The 22,448-nt window shown below is 41.4% G+C and overlaps 1 protein-coding gene across 1 annotated transcript in view; it reads left to right on the top strand.

Annotated features, from left to right (window-relative positions):
• LOC124623076 (AT-rich interactive domain-containing protein 1B-like) overlaps positions 1 to 21,532 on the top strand; it is a 56,660-nt gene extending 35,128 nt beyond the window's left edge. Inside the window, exons 3-4 of the mRNA XM_047148868.1 lie at positions 20,460 to 20,710; positions 21,529 to 21,532. Of these exons, the coding sequence (XP_047004824.1) occupies positions 20,460 to 20,710; positions 21,529 to 21,532 (255 nt within the window). The remainder of the gene's footprint in view (positions 1 to 20,459; positions 20,711 to 21,528) is intronic.
• The last annotated feature ends 916 nt before the right edge of the window (positions 21,533 to 22,448 follow it).

Raw genomic sequence — 22,448 nt, 5'->3', positions numbered from 1 at the left:
TGGAACCGCGAGACCGCTACGGTCGCAGGTTCGAATTCTGCCTCGGGCAATGGTGTGTGTGATGTCCTTAGGTTAGTTAGGTTTAATTAGTTCTAACAAGGGGAGGCCGCCAATTGTGAAATTCAGATTCGATTAATACTGCGCATAATAAAAGCTCATGGCCAGAGGTGTAATGTGGCAAAGCACCAAGATGCACTTCTCAGCCGTTGTTGAGAAAATCGACAGCTAAAAGAAACCGTTGCGGTGAAATGCTCTCTACGATTAGTAATTTTCTACAGCGTGGTGGTGCGGCGGTAAGCGCTCGGGTTCGCAATCCGAAGGTCGCCGGATCGAATCTCACTCCATGCAACTTTTTTTTTTAGTATTTGTTTTTTGTAATTCATATATATATATATATATATATATATATATATATATATATATATATATATATATATATATAAAATTCCCGGCAATCAGTTGCAGCAATTATGCATATAATAAGTTGTTGAAAGTCGTTTGTCGTGGAAAAACTGACGACTTCGAACATCATTATGTTTTCCGCAAACAAAGTTGTATTTCACAAATGTTATTAATTGTCTTCATAATGTTAACCACGTATAGTTAACGGAAGACGTAGAAACGAATACGTATAACGTAAGTCAAACGTTCGAATTAGAATAGAGGCCCCACGAGCACAAACTTGCTGTGGCAGGTATGAAATATAAACTCCGTTACTCGCTCGTTACACTTGAAGGACAGATGTTGAATGGGCCGAAACGAGCCGCCCCATAACAGCGTAGTTGCCTGCTAACTTCGAAAGAAGGTAGATGCGGTCCCTAGCGCAACTTATAACATCGTCGAAAATCAGTGTGGACTGGACAGCTTTGGTACACCCTGTTAAACAAATGGAAAAATGGAGGCGGTACAATTGTAGAGCGATCCGCCTTCACCAACATGCATAAGCAATTCAATAATAGTTCATATATATATTTAACTTATCGTGAATGGACCCAGAAGGATCACGCAAAGCTTTCTGACGTCGTTTCTTCCATACTTCTTTCATTCGTTCTCCATGTTTTCTTTTTCTTTCTTCTGTCCATTTTGTTCCTGGTCTCTTTAGTGCTTCCTTCTCCGACAATACAATCCACTTTTCCACCTTATTTCTAAAAGTTTTTCTATCTTTGACATCTTTAAGTTCAATATATATATATATATATATATATATATATATATATATATATATATATATATATATATATATATTTGAATTGCATAAAACTAATAATAAAAAAATATTGCATGGCGCGAGATTCGATCCGGCGACCTTCGGATTACGAACCCCAGCGCTTACCGCTGCGCTTTGACGCTGTAGAAAATCATTAATCGTAGAGAGTATTTCACCGCAACGGTTTCTTTTAACTGTCGATTTTCTCGACAACGGCTGAGAAGTGCATCTTGGTGCTTTGCCACATTACACCTCTGGCCATGAGCTTTTATTATGCGCAGTATGAATCGAATCTGAATTTCACAATTGGCGGCCTCCCCTTGTAAGTTCTACGCGACTGATGACCTCAGAAGTTGAGTCCCATAGTACTCAGAGCCATTTGAATCATTTTTGAACCACTCTTCCTGACAGCCGCTCACTTCCGCTCCGAAGCTGCACCGTCCCTCAGACATCACTCGCTGTAGCTAATAGCTACTTCCCCAATGGGATGACACTTCTGTGAAATGTGATACAGCTGTCGTGTCGGACAATGTAGTGACTGCAAAAAGTTATCCTTCTCCATTGTTTTATTTACTAGGTGACAGACGCACAGTGCAGTGACATTTTCCTCTGCTGTGTCGTCGCTCAGATGACGCCATAAATAACCGCAAGTGAAGGATAGCTACTTAACTGTCTCTCAGATACGGCGAAACCGCACCTACGTCCTGAAAGTTTTCCCGGAAGGAAATGGTTTTCTGTCGTCTTCCGTAGACAAGCGGATAATCTCGTAACGTGTGGCTGAAGGCAAAGAGTATCGCTGTTGGCTACGTGTGCACTGCTGCTTATACATACGGGAATACGAGAGAGGCGGAAAAATCTCCGGAAATTCGTAGGACATCGAAAGGTTAAGACGTGATACGACGGAGATGGATCGCCTGCTAATGTGACACATCCGGGTTCCCGGTAGGGCTGCTGGTTACACATGGATAGTTTCAGCCTAGTGTGCACGCAATCAACGCAGCGTAGAGTGCGGATATGTAAATATTTGTTAAGTATGTTTACGGTAAATGTCAAAACATGTCGTAACAAGTCCGTAGCCTAACAGAAAACAACACTCGAAATCTGTTTTCAGCTGCAGAAAGAATGAATGCAAGCTCATGTAGTCTCAAACTATTCCAATGACGACGGCAGGCAGCAAAGTACCTGGCAATTTAGTTTAACGGAAGGAATACAGTGTTGAAACCAATTTGTAAGAAGAATGTCCGCAGAAGTGAAAGCACAATAATGGAATGAACTCGTAGTGAAAAATATTATGCTAAAGGAATTGCATTGAATAGGAGACGACTAAGCGAGGTGGACAGGTTTTATTGTTTGCACAGCAAAACTACTGACTGTGACGAAGTATAGAGGACACAATGGCAACCTTTTCAGAAAAAGAATAACTTGTCAACATCAAACATCAAATTAAATGTTTGGAAGTCTATTCTGAAACTATTATTCTGCAATGCAGCTTGATATGGAAGTGAAACGATGACGATAAACAATACAAATCGGAATAGAATAAGAGCTTCTCAGATGTGGTGTTACAAAAAAATGCTGAAGGGTACATGGAGAAACTGGCTAACTAATCTAACTCTTGTAGGGGAGAACAGAAATTTGTTGCAAACGGATCAATTGGCAAAACACACACAGAGGCAGCAAGGACACAACGTTGTTCAGAAAAGACTTCCTAACACTTAAATTTATAATCAATGTTATTATGTTTTTAATTTTCAGAAAAGCTCGTCTTGCCATTGCCAGTCTGAATTTTGTATCCTTTTTAGGGCGTCCATCGTCAGTTATTTTGCTGCCCAAATATCAAAACTCATCATTTAATTCTATCGTCTCATTTCCCAAAGTAGTTAATTCACTATCATCTGATTTAATTTGGCATCATCCCATTACTCCCTTGATTTACTTTTGCTAATATTCATCTTGTAGCTACTTTTCAAGGCACTGACAATTCCATTCAACAGATCTCCCAGTCTTTTGTCGTCTGTGACAGAGTTACAATGTCACAGTAACAATATAAGCTATGGTAAACAATAGCCATACGTCTTAAATGATATGAAATTAGTCATTCCTCGAATTAAATTTCATTTCCTACTTCAAAAGCAGTGAAGTAATAAATAACCATTAATATAAAGAATCACTGGTTCCTGAAACTTTAAACTTTATGTCAAGACGAACTCGAAATTAAAATGTGTATTTACAGAATTTTCTTAATCGTAATTGGTATGGCAGCAGGAATGTGAACAGATATCCTGACCCTAGATGCTTTTAAATTTCTGCATTAGAACTGGCTAAATATTTGCTCAAAATTCGTACTTGTCCGTCTGTTGGACGCCGACCTGTCCTGAGCCATTAACCTAATTCCTTTTAACTTCTTTTAGATATTACTACTGCTGCTGCATTTTATTGCGTATCGCTTCATGGCCCCAGAAAATGAGATAACACAGACGTTCGTATGTCTTCTGTGCGTAACTATTTTGTGGTCGCGCATTTAAGTATCTTCACAGATGTGAACCGTATCAAAGAAATGTAAAAAGGGTAATTCTCAGTGTTAATGTACTCGTAAACTTTGTGTAATAAGTACTTAACAGGTGATATTACTTTACTATTCAGACGTATTCAGAAGCTATACCTGCACACTTTTGCGCGATCAGCATTCCCGCACAACGCCTTGCAGACTTACTGTCTGTATTACCATGTTTTACGTAGTCAGAGCTAACCCGATGCGATGGTTGCCAGCATAAACATGCCCCGAAATGCTGATCTCTTGGTTCGTGTAACCATGTCCGTTATGAATGTTACTAGACATATTTATTGGTTTTCCTACTACGCGTTTCACAGGACTACTAATCTGTATTTTCAATTTAGATGTATGTTGTCACTTTCCTCTCATTTACGTCCAACAATACAACATTACTGATTCGTTTCAAAGGCCCAAATTTCGCATGGACTTATATATTTTTGTCTGCTACGGATTTTGACGATATTACAGTGCTGGTCACTCCTAACAATAACACCGTATTCAGTTACTACGCTGATGAAAAACAAATACGGTTTTGCAAAATTGAGTTTATTTTAAGACTATACAGTATATTACATGACGTAAATAAACTATCCATGGTATTTGAAACTATATGTATTTCTTGCCAACTTTAGTTACCTGAAGATTATGTACATTTACTTCCGAAATGAGATGAGCGTGATAGAAATCGCGTATCCAATTTTCTTGACGTATCTGTGTACACAGAAAAGGATATTAAACAAATTTATCATAATGTGACTGGCTAATCTTTACATGTGTCCACAATTTTTAACATGTGAGCCGTTTGTATCAATCTGATCGTAAGTTCTTCGCTGAAGTTACGAATGTTTCGATGACAAAATGCCCTTGTGGTTATTCTGTGTGTATTGTTGATAGTTGGAATGTATAACCGCAAGTAAAAGAAGCTCCAGCGCAACCGAAATTCGATTACCTAGTAACTTCGTGAAGTAATGACAAATATATTTTGTTTTGACTGCTGTACTTCCACCGATTTGTTAGCATTCTTTTCGTTAGTAGCAAGACAGTAACAAGTTGTGGATGTAGTAAGTAAAGAGAAGAAATACGACCAGCTGCCAGTAGGACTCGTGCACTCAAGGTTCCGTACAAACATAATTATGTACATAAGAAATTCTTTCTTTCCGCGGATAGAGAATCTTGATCATTTTGGCTGTTATTGACATTGATACTGGCAAGATATTGGTCCTAGGGATACCAAAATTTTCAAGAATGTTTTAATGCCAATAAAATGTCGTGTAGAAGGAAGGCGACCACTGTTAAAATAATCAGCAATTCACCATTTAGGCTGACTGGGTCGCAATGGTAAAAGTCAGACATCAGGCAAGGAATGACTTAACTGCTCTTAAGACGCGTTTCGGAATTTATTCTCCGTCAGATATCCAGGATCGCTTACTACACGTAGATATTTCGCTTCAAGTTGTATGTGAAATAAACATTCGCAGACAACCTGAAAGCTGTATCTACGTGCAGTAATCACTCCTGGATATCTGATGAGGGATGAATTCCGAAACACGTCATGTGTTTATTATATCGCCTAGGGACCACACACACTAGTATGTGACATAGTTTTCAACTTGATACATCTACACGTCTCTGAGAAAAAGCAATCTAAACAGACGGACTGACACACTGCAGTCTCATAAAAAATGGTCTAGTTATAAATTTACACTTTTCGGATTATAGTACGAAACTTTGCTTGGCAAATTTCGTGATTGTAGGCCAGCGGAAAATACCCTATAGGTTTTGATGAATTCGTTTGCGAGTATCAAAATATATGGCATAAATGGCCGTATCTTTTGGCTGTACTGACTGAGAAGCTCCAATTTTTTACACCGCCAAGGACCTACAGATCTCAGTATGTGACATGAACTTCAACTCGATACGTTCGCACATTCCCGAGGAAAGAAGGTTTTAACAGAGGGACGAATATACAGAGAGTCAGATAAGAAATGAAAAAAAATCATGTGATATAATTACAGATCTAAAGTTTTCGAAATTTTTGCTTTGGTTGTACTGTTGACTTTTTGTCAAATTTCATGATACTAGGCCAACGGGAAGTAGCCTATACGTTTTGATGAGTGTGTTAGCGAGTGTCAAAATATGTAATATAAATGGCTGTATCTGTTGGTTGCATTGACTTAGAAGCTTCAGTGTTTTACACCGCGAAGGGAGCATATACCTCAGCACATGACTTAAATTTATACTTCATACTTCTACCCGTTCCTCAGAAAAAAGGATTTTTTATAGTTGGACAGACCGACTGAGTCACAGAACCCTAAAAACGATGAAAGGTACTGTAAAGTAAATATGATGGTGATCAGTATTTAGTTTTAAGAGTAGATGAAAATGGTAGTTGTATTTGAAAATTACTGTGGCTATGACTCCTTATTGTACCTTCTAAAACTGTTAGTTCTGCTGGAAAAAGGAAAATTAGGGCAAAAAACTGTGATATCATTATACGTCATGCAGTGGATTTTTTGCTACCCGCCCAAGGCTTAACGAAGCAATATAAACATATCGTATTACATATTTCAGCTGCGTTTACTCCGCATACTTGACGAAACGTTGTAATAACTTACTGTCGCACGCCTTTGTAGAGCCTCCTTCTACATTAATTTTATTGGCAGACTGATAAAATTTCCGAAAGCTCCGTAGACTTAAAATTAAAGTTTCCTGGAGCAAAGGCTGCACAAGAGTTTCTGTGTCAGTGTACCACAGTAATATACAATGCAACCGTTTCCGAAATTTCATCGCCCATATTTCAGCTGAAAAACATTTCTGGGGGACCAGTGGCGGGATATTGCAACCTAATACAGTTACTGCCCATACTGTGAGCTCCACTAGAAAGTATTCGAAAAGAGCCGGAATGTCCCGGACGTAGTACTTAAAGGAAGCTGGTGGCCAGAGAGTTGGCAACTGCTGGGAAGAGTTAGTCACATTTTATTCGAATAATGAATAACGACTACAGATAAAAAATACTTTTCGCTATCGTGGACTGTGAGGAGCGAATTCGTTTAATACTGTTTTACAATATCCCAACTGAAAGGTAGTTTTCTCATGTTACAGTAAGCTACCACTAAATATAGAATTTTAACGAAGGTTAACGATATTGCATGTCTTTGTTTCAAATTATGTTTTTCATTAGTCAAAAGGAAAGAAAGGGAATCTCGATTTTGTTTTCTGTTGTCCATTACGTGAACGAGAAATGGGTAGAAGCAATTCATTGTTTTTTCGCGACGATCGTAACTAAATATAACTTAATTCCCTGCGCAGAATTAGCAGTCGAAATGCTGCTGATAGCCAACAGATGGCAGCGTATTCGTCGTAATATTTAGACAGTGACAGTATAACAACTACTATAAAATTGCTTAATGTAAATTCCTTTTCCTATTAGCCCAAAAAAGAATTGTAACTGCAAAGCGTTTAATTAAAAATGTATTGTTTGCGACTGGCAACAGCTGTTACGTATTTTAGAAGAATAATCATGGAGCCAGTCGGAGTGGCCGTGCGGTTCTAGGCGCTACAGTCTGGAACCGGGCGACCACTACGGTCGCAGGTTCGAATCCTGCCTCGGGCGTGGATGTGTGTGATGTCCTTAGGTTAGTTAGGTTTAATTAGTTCTAAGTTCTCGGCGACTGATGACCTCAGAAGCTAAGTCGCATAGTGCTCGGAGCCATTTGACTAATCATGGGGCATGACTACACAGGCGAGACGAAGTATTTGGTAACGACGGCAGTTAAAATGCTCCGACTCAATCTTATTTATTAATTCTTGAGTGTTTCTCGAGTGTTTGGTATCCCCACCCCCCACCCCCCCAGGTGGTATTGTAGGACTTTGGAGCATTTTAGAGGAACGTTGCTAGATTTGTTACCAGCAGGTTCGATCAAGTCGATAGTGTTACAGAGATGCTCGGTTAACTCAAATCGGAATCCCTGGAAGGAAAGAGATGTTCTTTTCGCGGAACATTACTGAGAAAATATAGAGAACCGAGAATCGGCACTTGAAGTTGGCTTGAGAACGATCCTACTCCGGCAATGTAAATTTCTCGTTAGGACCAGGAATAAGAGACATTAGGGCTCTTGCAAAGGCAAATAGACATTCTTTTTTCCCTCGCTCTGTTTGCAAGTGGAGAAGAAAGGAAAATACTAGTAGTAATACAAGGTACCCCCTGCCATATACCTTACGGCGGCTTCCGGAAAATTTATGTACGTGCATGTATACTCCTAAATAGAAATATAAAGTATTATTATTATTACTATTATTATTACACTTTCTCCTCTGTTATGCTTTGGACTCAGGTTCACAATTTCCAACTTATTACATGATACACTTTAAGACGAAATTCAGAAAGAAGCATTGGTTTAGCACTACTATAACTTTTTATTTTCTTGTTCAGGAACTAGGAAATTACGGGTAAGCAGAACATAACTGGTAGCTGGCAGAATGGTGATTAAAATATTTGTTCCAATCACTACACTCACAGATATACACGAATAAAAACAGTTATTAGCTGCTTATATACAATAATGAGCTACAAATAAGGAATACATTTCAAATTCAAGAAGATCTATATTTGCAGTTCTACATTAGTTATAAAAAGAATGTACTTTATACAGGTTTCAAATTAATTTATAGAACAGCTATTTTTTTTAAACATCTCATCAGGAACTTTATTTGATTTTGGAAAGTTTGCCATCGTAACATAAAAAATACGTTCAAAAAATGCCGAATAGGGCATAGTTGTGTTTCATCTCCTGAACATTTGGGCGAAGATCTTTATACAACGTTTACTTTGAACAGAAGACTAGAGAAATCATCAATTGAGCTCGAAATTTACTTCTACATATGAAGGGTGTCTCAGTTACTCCTACCAATCTGTTTTAAGCAACCCGCACTTCTTGTGAGCCGCATCTGTATCCAAACAGGTGACAGCAACTTGATCAGAGCTTAGAACGACTGTTATCAAACGGAATAATGCAGCAAAAACGAACAAGCGAGGACTGGCCACGAGTTACATGGCGTTTTTGGACCCAAATATATCCTACTTCTACCATACTTAGCGAAGTGTCTCCAGCCTTTCATTATATAATTAGCGGTGTGGTCGGTCAAGTTTTGAATGTCTCTGTTAGTTTACTCCGTTTATAGTACTTAATCTTTTGTAAATGACTCAGAAACATTGCCTTATTAAGTGTTCTTCAGTATCGGAAATAACGAAATTAACAGGAGATATCAAAATAGTATGCATGGAAGTAACAACTTTCTGAAATATAACCCAGCGAAAAGATTAATGTATGACTCGCCCCGATAATGTGCTGAAGTAATTTAGTAAACAGTATCTGTGCAGTAGGTCAAACATGTCTTCGTACAGTTTACCAGTTATTCTGCGACATTTTGATAATGTGCTTCCCATCTTCTAAACGAATTGGCCCTCAACATGCTTCTGTCATATTCAGGTTCCACAAAACGACATTGGTAGGGGCACCTGAATTACCCCGTATGTTAATCTTTTCATTGGGTTATCTACTGGAAAGTTGTTTCTTCCGCACTTTCCATTTTGATATCTCCTGTTCATTTCGTTGTTTCCGACGGTCAAACATATTTTACAAGGCAACATTTCTGATTCATTTGCCAAAGATTAAGTACTACAAAAGAAGTAAACATAAGAGACATCCAAAACGTGTATGACTACACTGCTAATCACAGAAGGAAATACTGGAAACACTTGGGTAAGTATGGCAGACGTAAGGCACATCTTGAGCAAAAATATCGTGTAACTCATGGCCAATTCTCACTTGTATTATTTGCAATACGATACCGTTTGCTAACAGTCGCCCAAAGTGCTGAGATGAAACATCCCAAGCTGCCGGTGGTAGGACTTCGTACCAATACTGGAGATTTCCTGCGTTACTTCTTTCGCACATACTGTCTCTATATGCACCATAATCTCCCTTTTATTATTCTTATGATGCCTACATGAGACAGACGATGGGTGTAGAGGGATGGATAGTCGTACAGTCTTTCTGGAAAACAGGATCTCTAATTTAGCAACAAGGTTTAGAGGGAGAGAGAGGGGGGGGGGGGGGGGGGGGAGGCGTCATACTTCCAAGTTTTGCTCGAGCATTTCTTTTACACCTGCATTTGGGCTATATAGATCCACTACACTGATCTGATACGATCTTAACAACGCATTTCAATGCTGCTGTTATGTCTACTGGATAAGGACTCCAGACACTCGTAAAATACACTGGAATTCGTCTTTTTAGCGTATTGTATGTAATTTCTTTTATAAATGCACTGTAGTTTCCCAGAATCCTTCCCGAAAATCTGAGGCTACTATCTGCCTCCTATAAAACTCGCCTTACATGGACAGTACAGCTGCTCTGGTCACGGAAATAAGAGTGACTGCAGAGTCAGTGGGATCGGGACAGTAGAGTACTGTAGCTGCTGCGGCCATTTGACTGCGAAACGTTTTTCCATTTTTCCATCTTTTATTTTTTATGCTGTACAAATTATTTGTAAATTATTTACCACGCATTAAACGCGCTGAACCTCGGAAAGAAACAATGGTTATACGCAACAGTGGGCTTGCCGCGAAATACACAAAATAAGATAGTAGTTTACGTTATTCGTGAATTAAAGTCATGAATAACGCATAACGATTACTTATACACTCAAATGGGACCTTGATAGAGGAACTTAAAACTACTGTAAGCAATGAACAGAAGCTGTTCTCGCAGCATCCTGATGCAATTTATTTTTCATTTTTCAAATGGTTGAAATGGCTCTGAGCACTATGCGACTTAACTTCTGAGGTCATCATTCGCCTAGAACTTAGAACTAATTAAACCTAACTAACCTGAGGACATCACACACATCCATGCCCGAGGCAGGATTTGAACCTGCGACCGTAGCGGTCACGCGGTTCCAGACTGAAGCGCCTTTAACCGCACGGCCACACCGGCCGGCTTTTCATTTTTCATTATTCGCTTCACATGACCATGAAAAAGCGTATCACATTTCCCTTCACTACGTCTAGTTTGCACACAGGGCTACGCTATGTGGAATTTAGATTTTCTTTGCAAGTCCTACAGACTCCGTTGGCCGCCTGGTGTCCGAGTCGTATGTCACTTAAATTTAACTGTCCAACCTGAAAACGTGAGTGATTTCTGTTTAATTGTGAGACATGAGAGAGATGGCTGACATATAGGTGTGTATAACAGCAAACAGATTATAATGCGTTCTTAATTTTTCAGAGTGTGATACATGGCAAGGGCAGCTTTCTGTCATCATACATACGAGGTCTGTAGGGCAAAAAGCAATGACTGAAACAACGAGCCTAAGTGAGCGCAAGTGTTGATTTCAGCGTATGAGGATGTTTAAGACGCAGAGCAAATCACCAACTTGTCTATACACAGAAAAATCAAACATTTAGTATCTATTACTTATTTATCTGGTTAGCACTACGGTGAGGAGGACGATAAGCTTAAAATCATTGTGACGTTGCTCTAGGATTTTGTTTAATACAGACGGTTCTCTTCAATGCACTGCGTCTAGCAAGGCGATCATCTGATCATATGGCAGCAACTCTTCGTCTCTCTCCGAAAGTTTCGAACGTCTATGCAGCTGTTCCGAAGATGTTTCGGTTTCGCGTGTCTTTTGATTCTGTACCCACTGCCGTTAGGTCATTTTTGACGTTCATGTAATACGATAAGCTTTACTGCCATCCTTAGCCTGGCGTTCTTCACATTGCGTGGTCAGGGAGGGGAACGCCTTGGGGTCATATTTCTTAGCAATGAAGTTAGACTTTGCCCGCTTAGAGATTGCTGGCGGCGGACCAACAGCAAAAGATGACGTATTACGCTTCATGGCGTGTCATCTGCCCTGATGCCACCCACTCCACCGGCCGGAGTGGCCGTGCGGTTCTAGGCGCTACAGTCTGGAGCCGCGTGACCGCTACGGTCGCAGGTTCGAATCCTGCCTCGGGCATGGATGTGTGTGATGTCCTTAGGTTAGTTAGGAGTAAGTTGTTCTAAGTTCTAGGGACTGATGAGCACAGCAGTTAAGTCCCATAGTGCTCAGAGCCATTTCAACCATTTTGAACCACCCACTCCGATCAGGGGGCCTCCCCACGGGGGCCATCCAGCCGCAGCAAAGGCCAGCTGGCAGGATCGCCATTGCCGGGAGCCCTGATGACCCAGGGCGACGGGCATCTACTCCTTGGCATACGTGGGGGAGTTAACGGCGCAGGCATCAGCAGAGCGATCCCTGTGTTGTCAGGGGGCTACTATCAACAAGGTACATGGCGGCCCCACCACAACGGACTATCTACCGTGCTGGATATGAGGTGCAAAGAAGTCCATGGTCATCGTCGGCGCAGAAAGCGACACTGCATACTGGAAAACGCACCCAGGAAGGTGTCCTCGCCCGAGGGATAGAGAATGAGCGGACTGCAATGAGACGACGAGAAAGTGGGCTATGGATCTCAATGCAAAATAGACACGATGCACCATGTAAGGCGGTCTTCCCTCATTGCTCGCTCTTCGGGAAAATTTTGAAAAATTCACGTCAAACCCTACAGGGACCCATTACATAAAGACTGAAACGTGAGATACTCCTTTTAGCCGCCTCTTATGACAGGCAGGAATACCTCAGGCCTATTCCAACCCATGGACCCGAGGGGGGAGGGCATATATGGACTCCTGTATGGTAGCACTGGTCGATAGCTTGTAGATTGCTCAAGGAGTCACTTTTATAGTTATTTTTGTTGTTGTAGGGAAGCTTCAGTTCCAGTTTGCAGAAAATAAACGAACTGTAGTAATGATATCATTATCAACGGTGCAGAAGACAGCAAAAAGTGATGACGAGCTACGAGGAATGCTTCAAGTGCACCTAAAGCATCTACACAGCGTGTATCAAAAATAGTCGTCAATGCTAAGAGAGCGGATTCGTCGCGTGAAAGCCGGCCAGAGTGGCCGAGCGGTTCTAGGCGCTACAGTCTGGAACCGCGTGACCGCTACGGTCGCAGGTTCGAATCCTGCCTCGGGCATGGATGTGTGTGATGTCCGTAGGTTAGTTAGGTTTAAGTAGTTCTAAGTTCTAGGGGACTAATGACCTCAGAAGCTAAGTCCCATAGTGCTCAGAGCCGTCGGGTGAAAATAAGTACAAACGCTTACGCCACCATGGTGCCGCAAATATTTAATTTTGTTTCGGTCTGAAGAGTATCACGCCTTGCATGTGAGTTGATACAAAAGGTCACAGTACTTGCGATTTTTGGCAGTTTAAGATTAATACCACACAGAAAAAAATGTATTCAAATTGGCCGACTATTGCTTAAAAGGAGGCTTCTGACTGCGACTCACAAAGTGCTTCTATATCCCTGGCGTAGTACCGCATGTACACAGTGCTTCGCGTGCTCTAGCAACTCTCGCCAGGAGCGCTTTTCCTGTCGTTGATAGGTGTTGCGTTGACAGAGGACACTACTCATCAGAAAGGCTCCCAAATGGCTGAAGGCAGGAGATGGAGGAGGTCAAGAGATTAATCTATTCTGTCCAGGACGTCCACTGACCAGCTTTACGTCACGTTGAGATGAGCTGGAACAGTGGCCAAGCCGAGTGACTCATCAGTCGCTAACTAAGAATTACTGGAACCGTGTTATCTTCTCACGCATGAGGAATTCAGTTCCGAGACATTTTCCATTAATTTGATCACACTTAGTACAATTCCCTGGGTAACTGAAACTTATTGTAGCATAGATAACCTGGAGACGGTTGCACACATTTCTGTATACAGTCACTACAGTCGTTATTGATACGTGTGCAGTTTCTTACTCTCCCTGTATAGCGTGGAATTTACTGATTGTCCTCGGATTTAATGAGTAAGAATAATGTAAGACAGTAAATCGTAGACTCTTACGGCATCTTCCTTCAGTCATCTGTTGCCTTCTAAATCGTCCGTATACAAAGCTACTGAAGCAGTTCAGCGACCTAAGTGAAAAATGCATACACGAGCACTGTTTCTCTGTTCCTCTACAGTCTTCAGGTCGGCCTCACACATTTACGATCACATCACTGAATAACCAAATCGATTAATTCTGTACACGGTAGTCCAGTTTACAAAGAAGAGACATAGGATAGCTGCACGTAATTATATGCCTACATTGTTGACGTCAATCTGTTGTAGGATTATGGGACGTGTTTTACGCTCAAGAATTATGACTTTTTGGAGAACGAAAATCTCCTAAATAAAAATCAGTATTGATTCCGCGGATCTTGCGAAATTCAGCTCGCTCTCTCATCCTGCGTGAGATCCATAACGCTGTAGACAACGACGCTCGGGTTGATACCGTGTTCCTTGACTTCAGGAAGGTCTTTGACAGCGTTCCGTGAAAGATACGAGTTTACCGAGTATCGGACCAGGTTTTTTACTGAATTTAGGACTTCTTTGCAGATCGCTCTTAACGGAAAAAAAGCTACAGGTGTAAAGGTAATTTCTGGACTATCCCAAAGAAGTGTGATAGCAACGTTACGGTTTACAGTATACAGGGTGGTCCATTGATAGTGACTGGGCCAAATATCTCACGAAATAAGCATCAAACGAAAAAACTACAAACAACGAAACTCGTCTAGCTTGAAGGGGGAAACCAGATGGCGCTATAGTTGGCTCGCTAGATGGCGCTGTCATAGGTCAAACGGATATCAATTGCGTTTTTTAAAATTGGAACCCCAATTTTTTACTACACATTCGTGTAGTACGTAAAGAAGTATGAATGTTTTAATTGAACCACTTTTTTCGCTTTGTGATAGATGGCGCTGTAACAGTCACAAACGTGTAAGTACGTGGAATCACGTAACATTCCGCCAGTTCGGATAGTATTTGCTTCGGAATACATTACCCGTGTTAAAATGGACCGTTTACCAATTGCGGAAAAAGTCGATATCGTGTTGATGTATGGTTGTTCTAATCAAAATGCACAACGGGCTTGTGCTATGTATGCCGCTCGGAATCCTGGAAGACGTCATCCAAGTGTCCGGACCGTTCGCCGGATAGTTACGTTATTTAAGGAAACAGGAAGTGTTCAGCCACATGTGAAACGTCAACCACAACCGACAAAAAAGTACTTCAGTAGCAGGCAAATTGCACGAGAATCGGGAATCTCAAAAACGTTCGTGTTGAGAATGCCACATCAACATCGTTTGCACCCGTACCATATTTCTATGCACCAGGAATTGCATGGCGACGACTTCGAACGTCGTTTACAGTTCTGCCACTGGGCGCAAGAGAAATTACGGGACGATGACAGATTTTTTGTACGCGTTCTATTTAGCGACGAAGCGTCATTCACCAACAGCGGTAACGTAAACTGGATAATATGCACTATTGGGCACCGGAAAATCTACGATGGCTGTGAAAAGTGGAGCATCAGCGACCTTGATGGATTAATGTATGGTGCGGCATTATGGGAGGAAGGATAATTGGCCTCCATTTTATCGATGGCAATCTAAATGGTGCAATGTATGCTGATTTCCTACGTAATGTTCTACTTCAAGATGTTTCACTGCATGACAGAACGGCGATGTACTTCCATCGGTGCGGTTGAAGCGGTATTGAATAGCATATTTCATGACAGGTGGATTGGTCGTCGAAGCACCATACCACGGCCCGCACGTTCACCAGATCTGACGTCCCCGGATTTCTTTCTGTGGGGAAAGTTAAAGGATATTTGCTATCGTGATCCACCGACAACGCCTGACAATATGCATCAGCGCATTGTCAATGCATGTGCGAACATTACGGAAGGCGAACTATTCGCTGTTGAGAGGAATGTCGTTACACGTATTGTCAAATGCATTGAGGTTGACGGACATCATTTTGAGTATTTATTGCATTAATGTGATATTCACAGGTAATCACGCTGTAACAGTATGCGTTCTCAGAAATGATAAGTTTACAAAGGTATATGTATCACATCGAAGCAACCGAAATAAAATGTTCAAACGTACGTAGTTCTGTATTTTAATTTAAAAAACCTACCTGTTACCAACTGTCCATCTACAATTGTGAGCCATATGTTTGTGACTATTATAGCGCCTTCTATCACAAAGCGAAAAATGTGTTCCAACTAAAACATTCATATTTCTTTACGTACTACACGAATATGTAATAAAAAATGGGGGTTCCTATTTTTTAAAAAAACGCAGTTGATATCCGTTCGACCTATGGCAGGGCCATCTAGCTGGCCAACCATAGCGCCATCTGATTTTCCCCTTCAAGCTAGACAAGTTTCGTTTTTTGTAGTTTTTTTCGTTTGACGCTGATTTCGTGAGACATTTGGCCCGGTCACGATCAATGGACCACCCTGTATATAAATGGTTTAGTGGAACGCGTCGGGAGCTCTTTAAGACTGTTCGCAGATGATGCGGCTGTCTAAATGAAAGTAGGAGCCCCCCCCTGAAGACCGTACCGATTTGCAAAATAACCTACAGAAGATTGGTGAATGGTGGAATCTTTGGCACTTCACTCTGAACATAAGTAAATGTAATATATTGCGCATACGCAGGAGAAGAAGTCCACTACCGCACAACTACGCTACTAATGACAAATTTCTGGAAACAGTTGTACAGTAAAATATTTAGACGTAACCATCCAGAGCGACCTTAAGTGGAATGATCACATAAAACAGCTAGTAGGAAAAGCAGATGTCAGACTGAGATTCACAGGAAGAACCTTAAGGAAATGTAACTCATCCATGAAAGAAGTGGCTTAGAAGGAGCTCATTTGACCGATTCTTGAATATTGTTCATAAATGTGGGACCCTTGCCAGAAAAGTCTGATGGAAGCGATACAGCAGATCCAGCGGCGAGCGGCGCGTTTCGTCTCGGGATCGTTTAGTCGGCGCGGGAGCGTTACGGAGACGCTCAACAAACTCCAGTGGCAGTGGCAGACGTTACAAGAGAGGCGCTGTGCATCGCGGAGAGATTTACTACTGAAACTTCGAGGGAGTACTTTCCAGGAAGAGTCGGACAACATTTTACTTCTTCCGACATACTCCTCCCGTAATAGCCACGATGAAATATTCGAGAAATTAGAGCTAATAAGAAGTACCCTCCGCCAAATAACATCACGTGGCGTGCGGAATACTGTTTTAGATGTAGATAAAAATACTGAAGAATATATCGTAGCGTCGAGTCGATCTCAAAAGCTTTTTGCATTTTCTACATACAATTCTTCAACAATATTTTAATTAATATAGTTATTTTTCGATTTATTCCCTCTGATTTTAGAGTATTTCACAGATTTGCTAAAGGTGTGTGTGTGTGTGTGTGTGTGTGTGTGTGTGTGTGTGTGTGTGTGTGTGTGTGTGTTTGTGTTTGTGTGTGTGTGTGTGTGTGTGTGTGTGTGTGTGTGTGTGTGTGCCTTTATCCACATTATATGAAATATACAAAGAAGAAACTCTACAGCTTTGGAAAGAAAAAAATATGTAAAAATATGCTGATCGTTATAAATCATAATTCAATTTTCTCTCGTTACAGCGGACAGATTACCAACTGATTTTAGTCCAAGAGTATGGCCACAAGAACATTGACACAAGGATATCAAAAGTGATATCTAAATGCAAACAGCTGTAAACCGAAATAGGTGTTAACTGGTGGAATGAATAAAGACTTATTATAGGAAAATGGAACGAGAACATCAGAACCGACCTGAAATTATGCGAAACAACACAAAGAAATTACGTTAATAATAAACTGCGTAAAGGGGATTACATCTTTATTAAATAGTATTCGCTGGGAAAAATACTTAAGAACTCATACTAAAACAAGCACGTTTTAGGTAACAGCTACGATCATTATTGCGTTCAGAATGTTGAACAACTAAATGGTACGCACATTAAAAATATTATATTCAGAGATTTATTTCTGGAGATATTCAGCCATAACACGAAGGAAAAGAAAATTAAGGAACGAAATAATGTGAGACAGAGTGAATGTTCAAAATTCAGTTAGCGCTTTAATCAACATACACAATAGAATGGGATGGGCATGTAAAAAGGATGCAAGAAGAAAGATCTCCAAAATTTCACATTGTCTGGACACAAACTGGAAGAAGAAGAAGAAGATGACGTTTGGTTTGTGGGGGCGCTCAATTGCGCGGTTATCAGCGCCCGTACAAATTCCCAACCTTTGCTCAGTCCAAACTCGCCACTCTCATGAATGATGATGAAATGATGAGGACAACATAAACACCCAGTCATCTCGAGGCAGGGGAAAATCCCTGACCCCGCCGGAAATCGAACCCGGGACCACGTGAACGGGAAGCGAGAACGCGACCGCGACACCACGAGCTGCGAACAAGAAGAAGAAGACAGTGAGCTATCCAGAATAATTGATTTCTGGGGATTCAGTCACTAACGGAGGAGTATAGCAGTCCTCATAGAGTGCAGGCTGAAGAAGAAGAATTAGACACACCCTCTAATAGGGGAAGCCGGTACAACGAGTATACATAGTTACTCCTTCTAATCAGTACCTTGCCGAAAACCTTTTTAACGTTTATCTGTTGAAAGTGAAGTTGCAGGCATGTTCATGTTGAGACACATCCAAATATTTCAGTGGCAAACTACCGTGGTTTTGTGTCCAAAATAAAAAAAAGATAGAGATCATGCTACCCATATCACACACAAAAAGATCTGAGGAAACATACATTTTCTCGTTTTGTCAGAGGTCCGCGAAACTTGTCAAAGACTATTTAATTATGTAAAACATCTTTGGCTGCTACGTCACGCTTGTGTGATATTTTAAAAAACGGCTTTTAGGCTCCCTACGACGAATAGACGATAGTATATGATAAAATATATTTTGCAAACTATAATTAAATCTGTGTGCTCCATTTACAGTAAACTTTACTACGAAATTATCATAGAAATTTTTTATGATCACTTTTTCTAAAAATGAAAAATAAGTAGGCTGCATATATCATACGAAAAAATTTCCTTCAAAGATGAGTTGAGAATTTGTAATATATTGTAAATATCCTTAATTATCTCACAATATCATGTACGTTATTACGTGATTTCAGAATCGTGTATTAACGGTTAGTAGGAAGCCACTGTCTCGGAACATACAGTTTCTTTCAGAACATAAAGATGTGTTGGTTGTCTTACGAATACGCAGATTAACTGTATAACTAGTGTGAGAAAGTCATAAAATAAAATAAAAAGTTTTTAAAAAAATCGGTATAATGTTTTGTGAAATGGTTAGTCTAAAAGTAAGAAATACAATACATTAGAGAGACATCTGACTAATTACCTAATTTGCTGTACATGGTACGAAACCATTCTGACAATTAAATACCACACCAATACAACTTGCACGTGCATAAACGCAAGGCTTTGATGAGATTTACTTTTTGCCACTTAATTACCACAGCTAGCAGCAACTGTTCGTGAAAAATTCCAATTTCCTCTCAAATTACTAATAAAGTTTTTCTTGATTCCTCTGATTATTTTCAAGAAATTAAGTATTTTATTTGCAAAACTAGACTTCACGCTGGTCAATTTGATACACTGCTTGGCCATTTCTCACTCTTTTCCGGCTGTGAAAATTCGGTCAAAATTGCACTGCATAATGTACAGTGAGTCTTGCCTTACCTCCGTTTGACCATTTCACTAATATATAAGAGAAAATGGTTTGTTGGCGGTAAATGCTTACATATACACACACCACGAACAACATAGAAATAAACGTTAGGTATCGTTACTTGTTCTACTGAAGAATGCGATATGTATTTACGCCATTTCTTCGATCATTATTTCGGAAAGCATCATCGTGGACTAACATTAAAATTAACTTTTACCAGTAAATATCGATATGCGATTATTTTACGTGATCTGTTGCAATTATTTGTTAGCATTATAGGTCAATGCCAGTACGTAACCTCGAAAAAGATGGGAAACGAACGAAATAAATTACGTAAAATAACCACAAACAGACGATTATAAGTTTGATTTAATTACAGTTCACAAGTAACGTTCTTATATATAAAAGCGTAACGCAGATGAAATTAAAAAAACTCATTTTTAAATCGCGCTGGTGATGGTGGTAGTGACACCGCAAATTACTGACACGCAACTGAGGTCTGAACAGGTTAAAAGCATCTGACATTTACCTGGATTTAGGATATTACAAATTTGAATCTACGGAAAGTTCTGCTTAACGCGAACGTACCACGTTTTCGTGAACGGTTGAAGGTAACAAAACTGTTTCTACATTGTAACACAAATAAACATAAATACCCAATTGCATTCACGTAAAAATATATGCGGCAACTTGAAAATTAAAACAAGAACTGGACAGGTACAAAATTCTCAGTCAGTAGTATAAAACATGTACGTAGGCGTACTAATATTCTAATGACATAACTCTTTTGTCGGGTAATTATAGTCAGTAAGGCAAACATACGTGAAGGGTATTAAGAGCAACGATTACTATGACGATAACACAACGATGCGGCAATGGTTCGATACGTTGCAGCGTGTGAAGACAGTGCTGTTCGGATCCTATTAACTGTTGTTCTGGGAAATCAGGGTGTCGCCTTGTGAGACGGGCAGTGCTGAGAGTAACTGTGTTCCCTGTATGTTTGCATGTGTGTGCGTGTATGTATTTGGAGGCGGCAGAGGCGGCGTACCTTGCGAGCAGAGTCCGGGGCGAGGAAGAGCACTATCATGGGCCGGCGTTCGCGGGGCGGAGCGAGGCCGGCGGGGGCGTCGGAGGCGGCGTCGGCGGCGGCGGCGGCGCGGAGGCCGGAGCGGACAGGTGCTCGGGGGCGGCTGCGGCTGCGGAGGCGGCTGCGGCGGCGGCAGGCGAGCGCGCCATGGGGCCGGCGGAGCCTGACTGCCGCCCCCGGCCACCGCCGCCGCCGTCGCCACCGCCGGCGCCGCCCCCACCCCTCACTCGGCCCTACTGCGCAGGCGCGCGCGCGCCGACCCTCGGACGACGGCGCCGGGACGCTGAGGCGTCTGCTGCGAGCTGCTTCGCTGCGTGGCCTGGCCGTCTAGCGGGCGTCGCTTATCTCTCGCCTTCCCTGGCTCTTCCTCCGCGTACGTTACCGCAGGGGCAGATACCGCGACCTAACGTAAATATAGATCTCACGCTCTCCTTAAACTAAACATTGATTCGGTGCCACGTACTGCCTTATGGGGTCTTTCTCAGGGATTTTCCGTGGACCAAACGCACGTGATCCATAAATAATTTTTTTCTCTCCCTTCCATTTTTATGTGAGCTCCTTATGTCTCTCCTTGTTAAGAAATCACTCTGTGACATGGCTGTGCACACCACCCATTAAGAATCTTGCAAACTGCACACACGCAATGAATCGAAGCGTCACTGTGACATTACCCGCACGAACGAGTCTTCATCTTGAAAATGCGCTGTAGGACTTAACATCTGAGGTCATCAGTCCCATAGACTTAGAACTACTTAAACCTAACTAACCTAAGGATATCCCACACACACCCATGCCCGAGGCAGGATTCGAACCTGCGACCGTAGCAGCAGTGCGGTTCCGGACTGAAGCGCCTAGAACCGCTCAGCCACAGCGGCCTTCCTGCATCTTAAGTCGAGAGGTGTCACCACCCTACAGACGACGAAATATTAGATGGTTTATTGTGAAATATATTTCACCTTTGCCATACCGCAAACGGAATACAGGTTGTTACAACAATTTGTTGTGTCAGCAGGTAGCTATTGTGTTGATTTTAGCCTTAAAATATACACAACATCACACGAAAGACTGAGTTTAGAACTGCCACGTGTGAGAGTTAGCTAATTGTAAATGGAGAAGTTTGATGAATTTCTACCGTTTAAGTAACAAGCAAAAATTTATTTTTACACGATAATTTTCGTTTTCATTTACAATACGTTCTGTTTTATATAATTCCGATTTCATTTGTTCCATTACTTGAGTGAATGAAAGGATGTGGCATGTGAATATTTGGAGTTGAAAGTAACTGAGTTCATGAAAGCATTGGAACGTGGATCTTCAAATGGTTCAAATGGCTCTGAGCACTATGGGACTTAACTGCTGTGGTCATCAGTCCCCTAGAACTTAGAACTACTTAAACCTAACTAATCTAAGGACATCACACACATCCATGCCCGAGGCAGCATTCGAACCAGCGACCGTAGCGTTCGCCCGGTTCCAGACTGTAGCGCCTAGAACCGCTCCGCCACTTCGGCCGGCCTGAAACATAATGATTATTAAATTAATAAATTGGTCTGTAGTAGTCAAGTTTGGAAGGTAGGAGGCGAGGTACTGGTAGACGTACAGCTGTGAGGACGGGGCGTGAGTCGTGCTTGGGTAGCTCAGTTGGTGGAGCACTTGCCCGCGAAAGGCAAAGGTCCAAGTTCGAGTCTCGGCCCAGCACACAGTTTTAATCTGCCAGGCAGTTTCTGGTCTGTAGTACTTTGATAAAGTGATTGGTTCACAACAGTGAACAGGATATGTTATAGATCAAACTCGAAAGCTGATTTGCTACATTCTGGTGCACGCAATCAAGAGATAGCAGATTCGCACTCTTTTATACGACGACAGTGAATTTTATCGGCAGTCTGAAGCACTCAGTGCCAGCTGTCGTGACGCCATGTGCGTTTGCACAGA

Source organism: Schistocerca americana, chromosome 7 (assembly GCF_021461395.2).
Source record: "Schistocerca americana isolate TAMUIC-IGC-003095 chromosome 7, iqSchAmer2.1, whole genome shotgun sequence".
Classification (NCBI taxonomy): Eukaryota; Metazoa; Arthropoda; class Insecta; order Orthoptera; family Acrididae; genus Schistocerca; species Schistocerca americana.
This window is presented reverse-complemented; position numbering and strand designations above follow the sequence as displayed.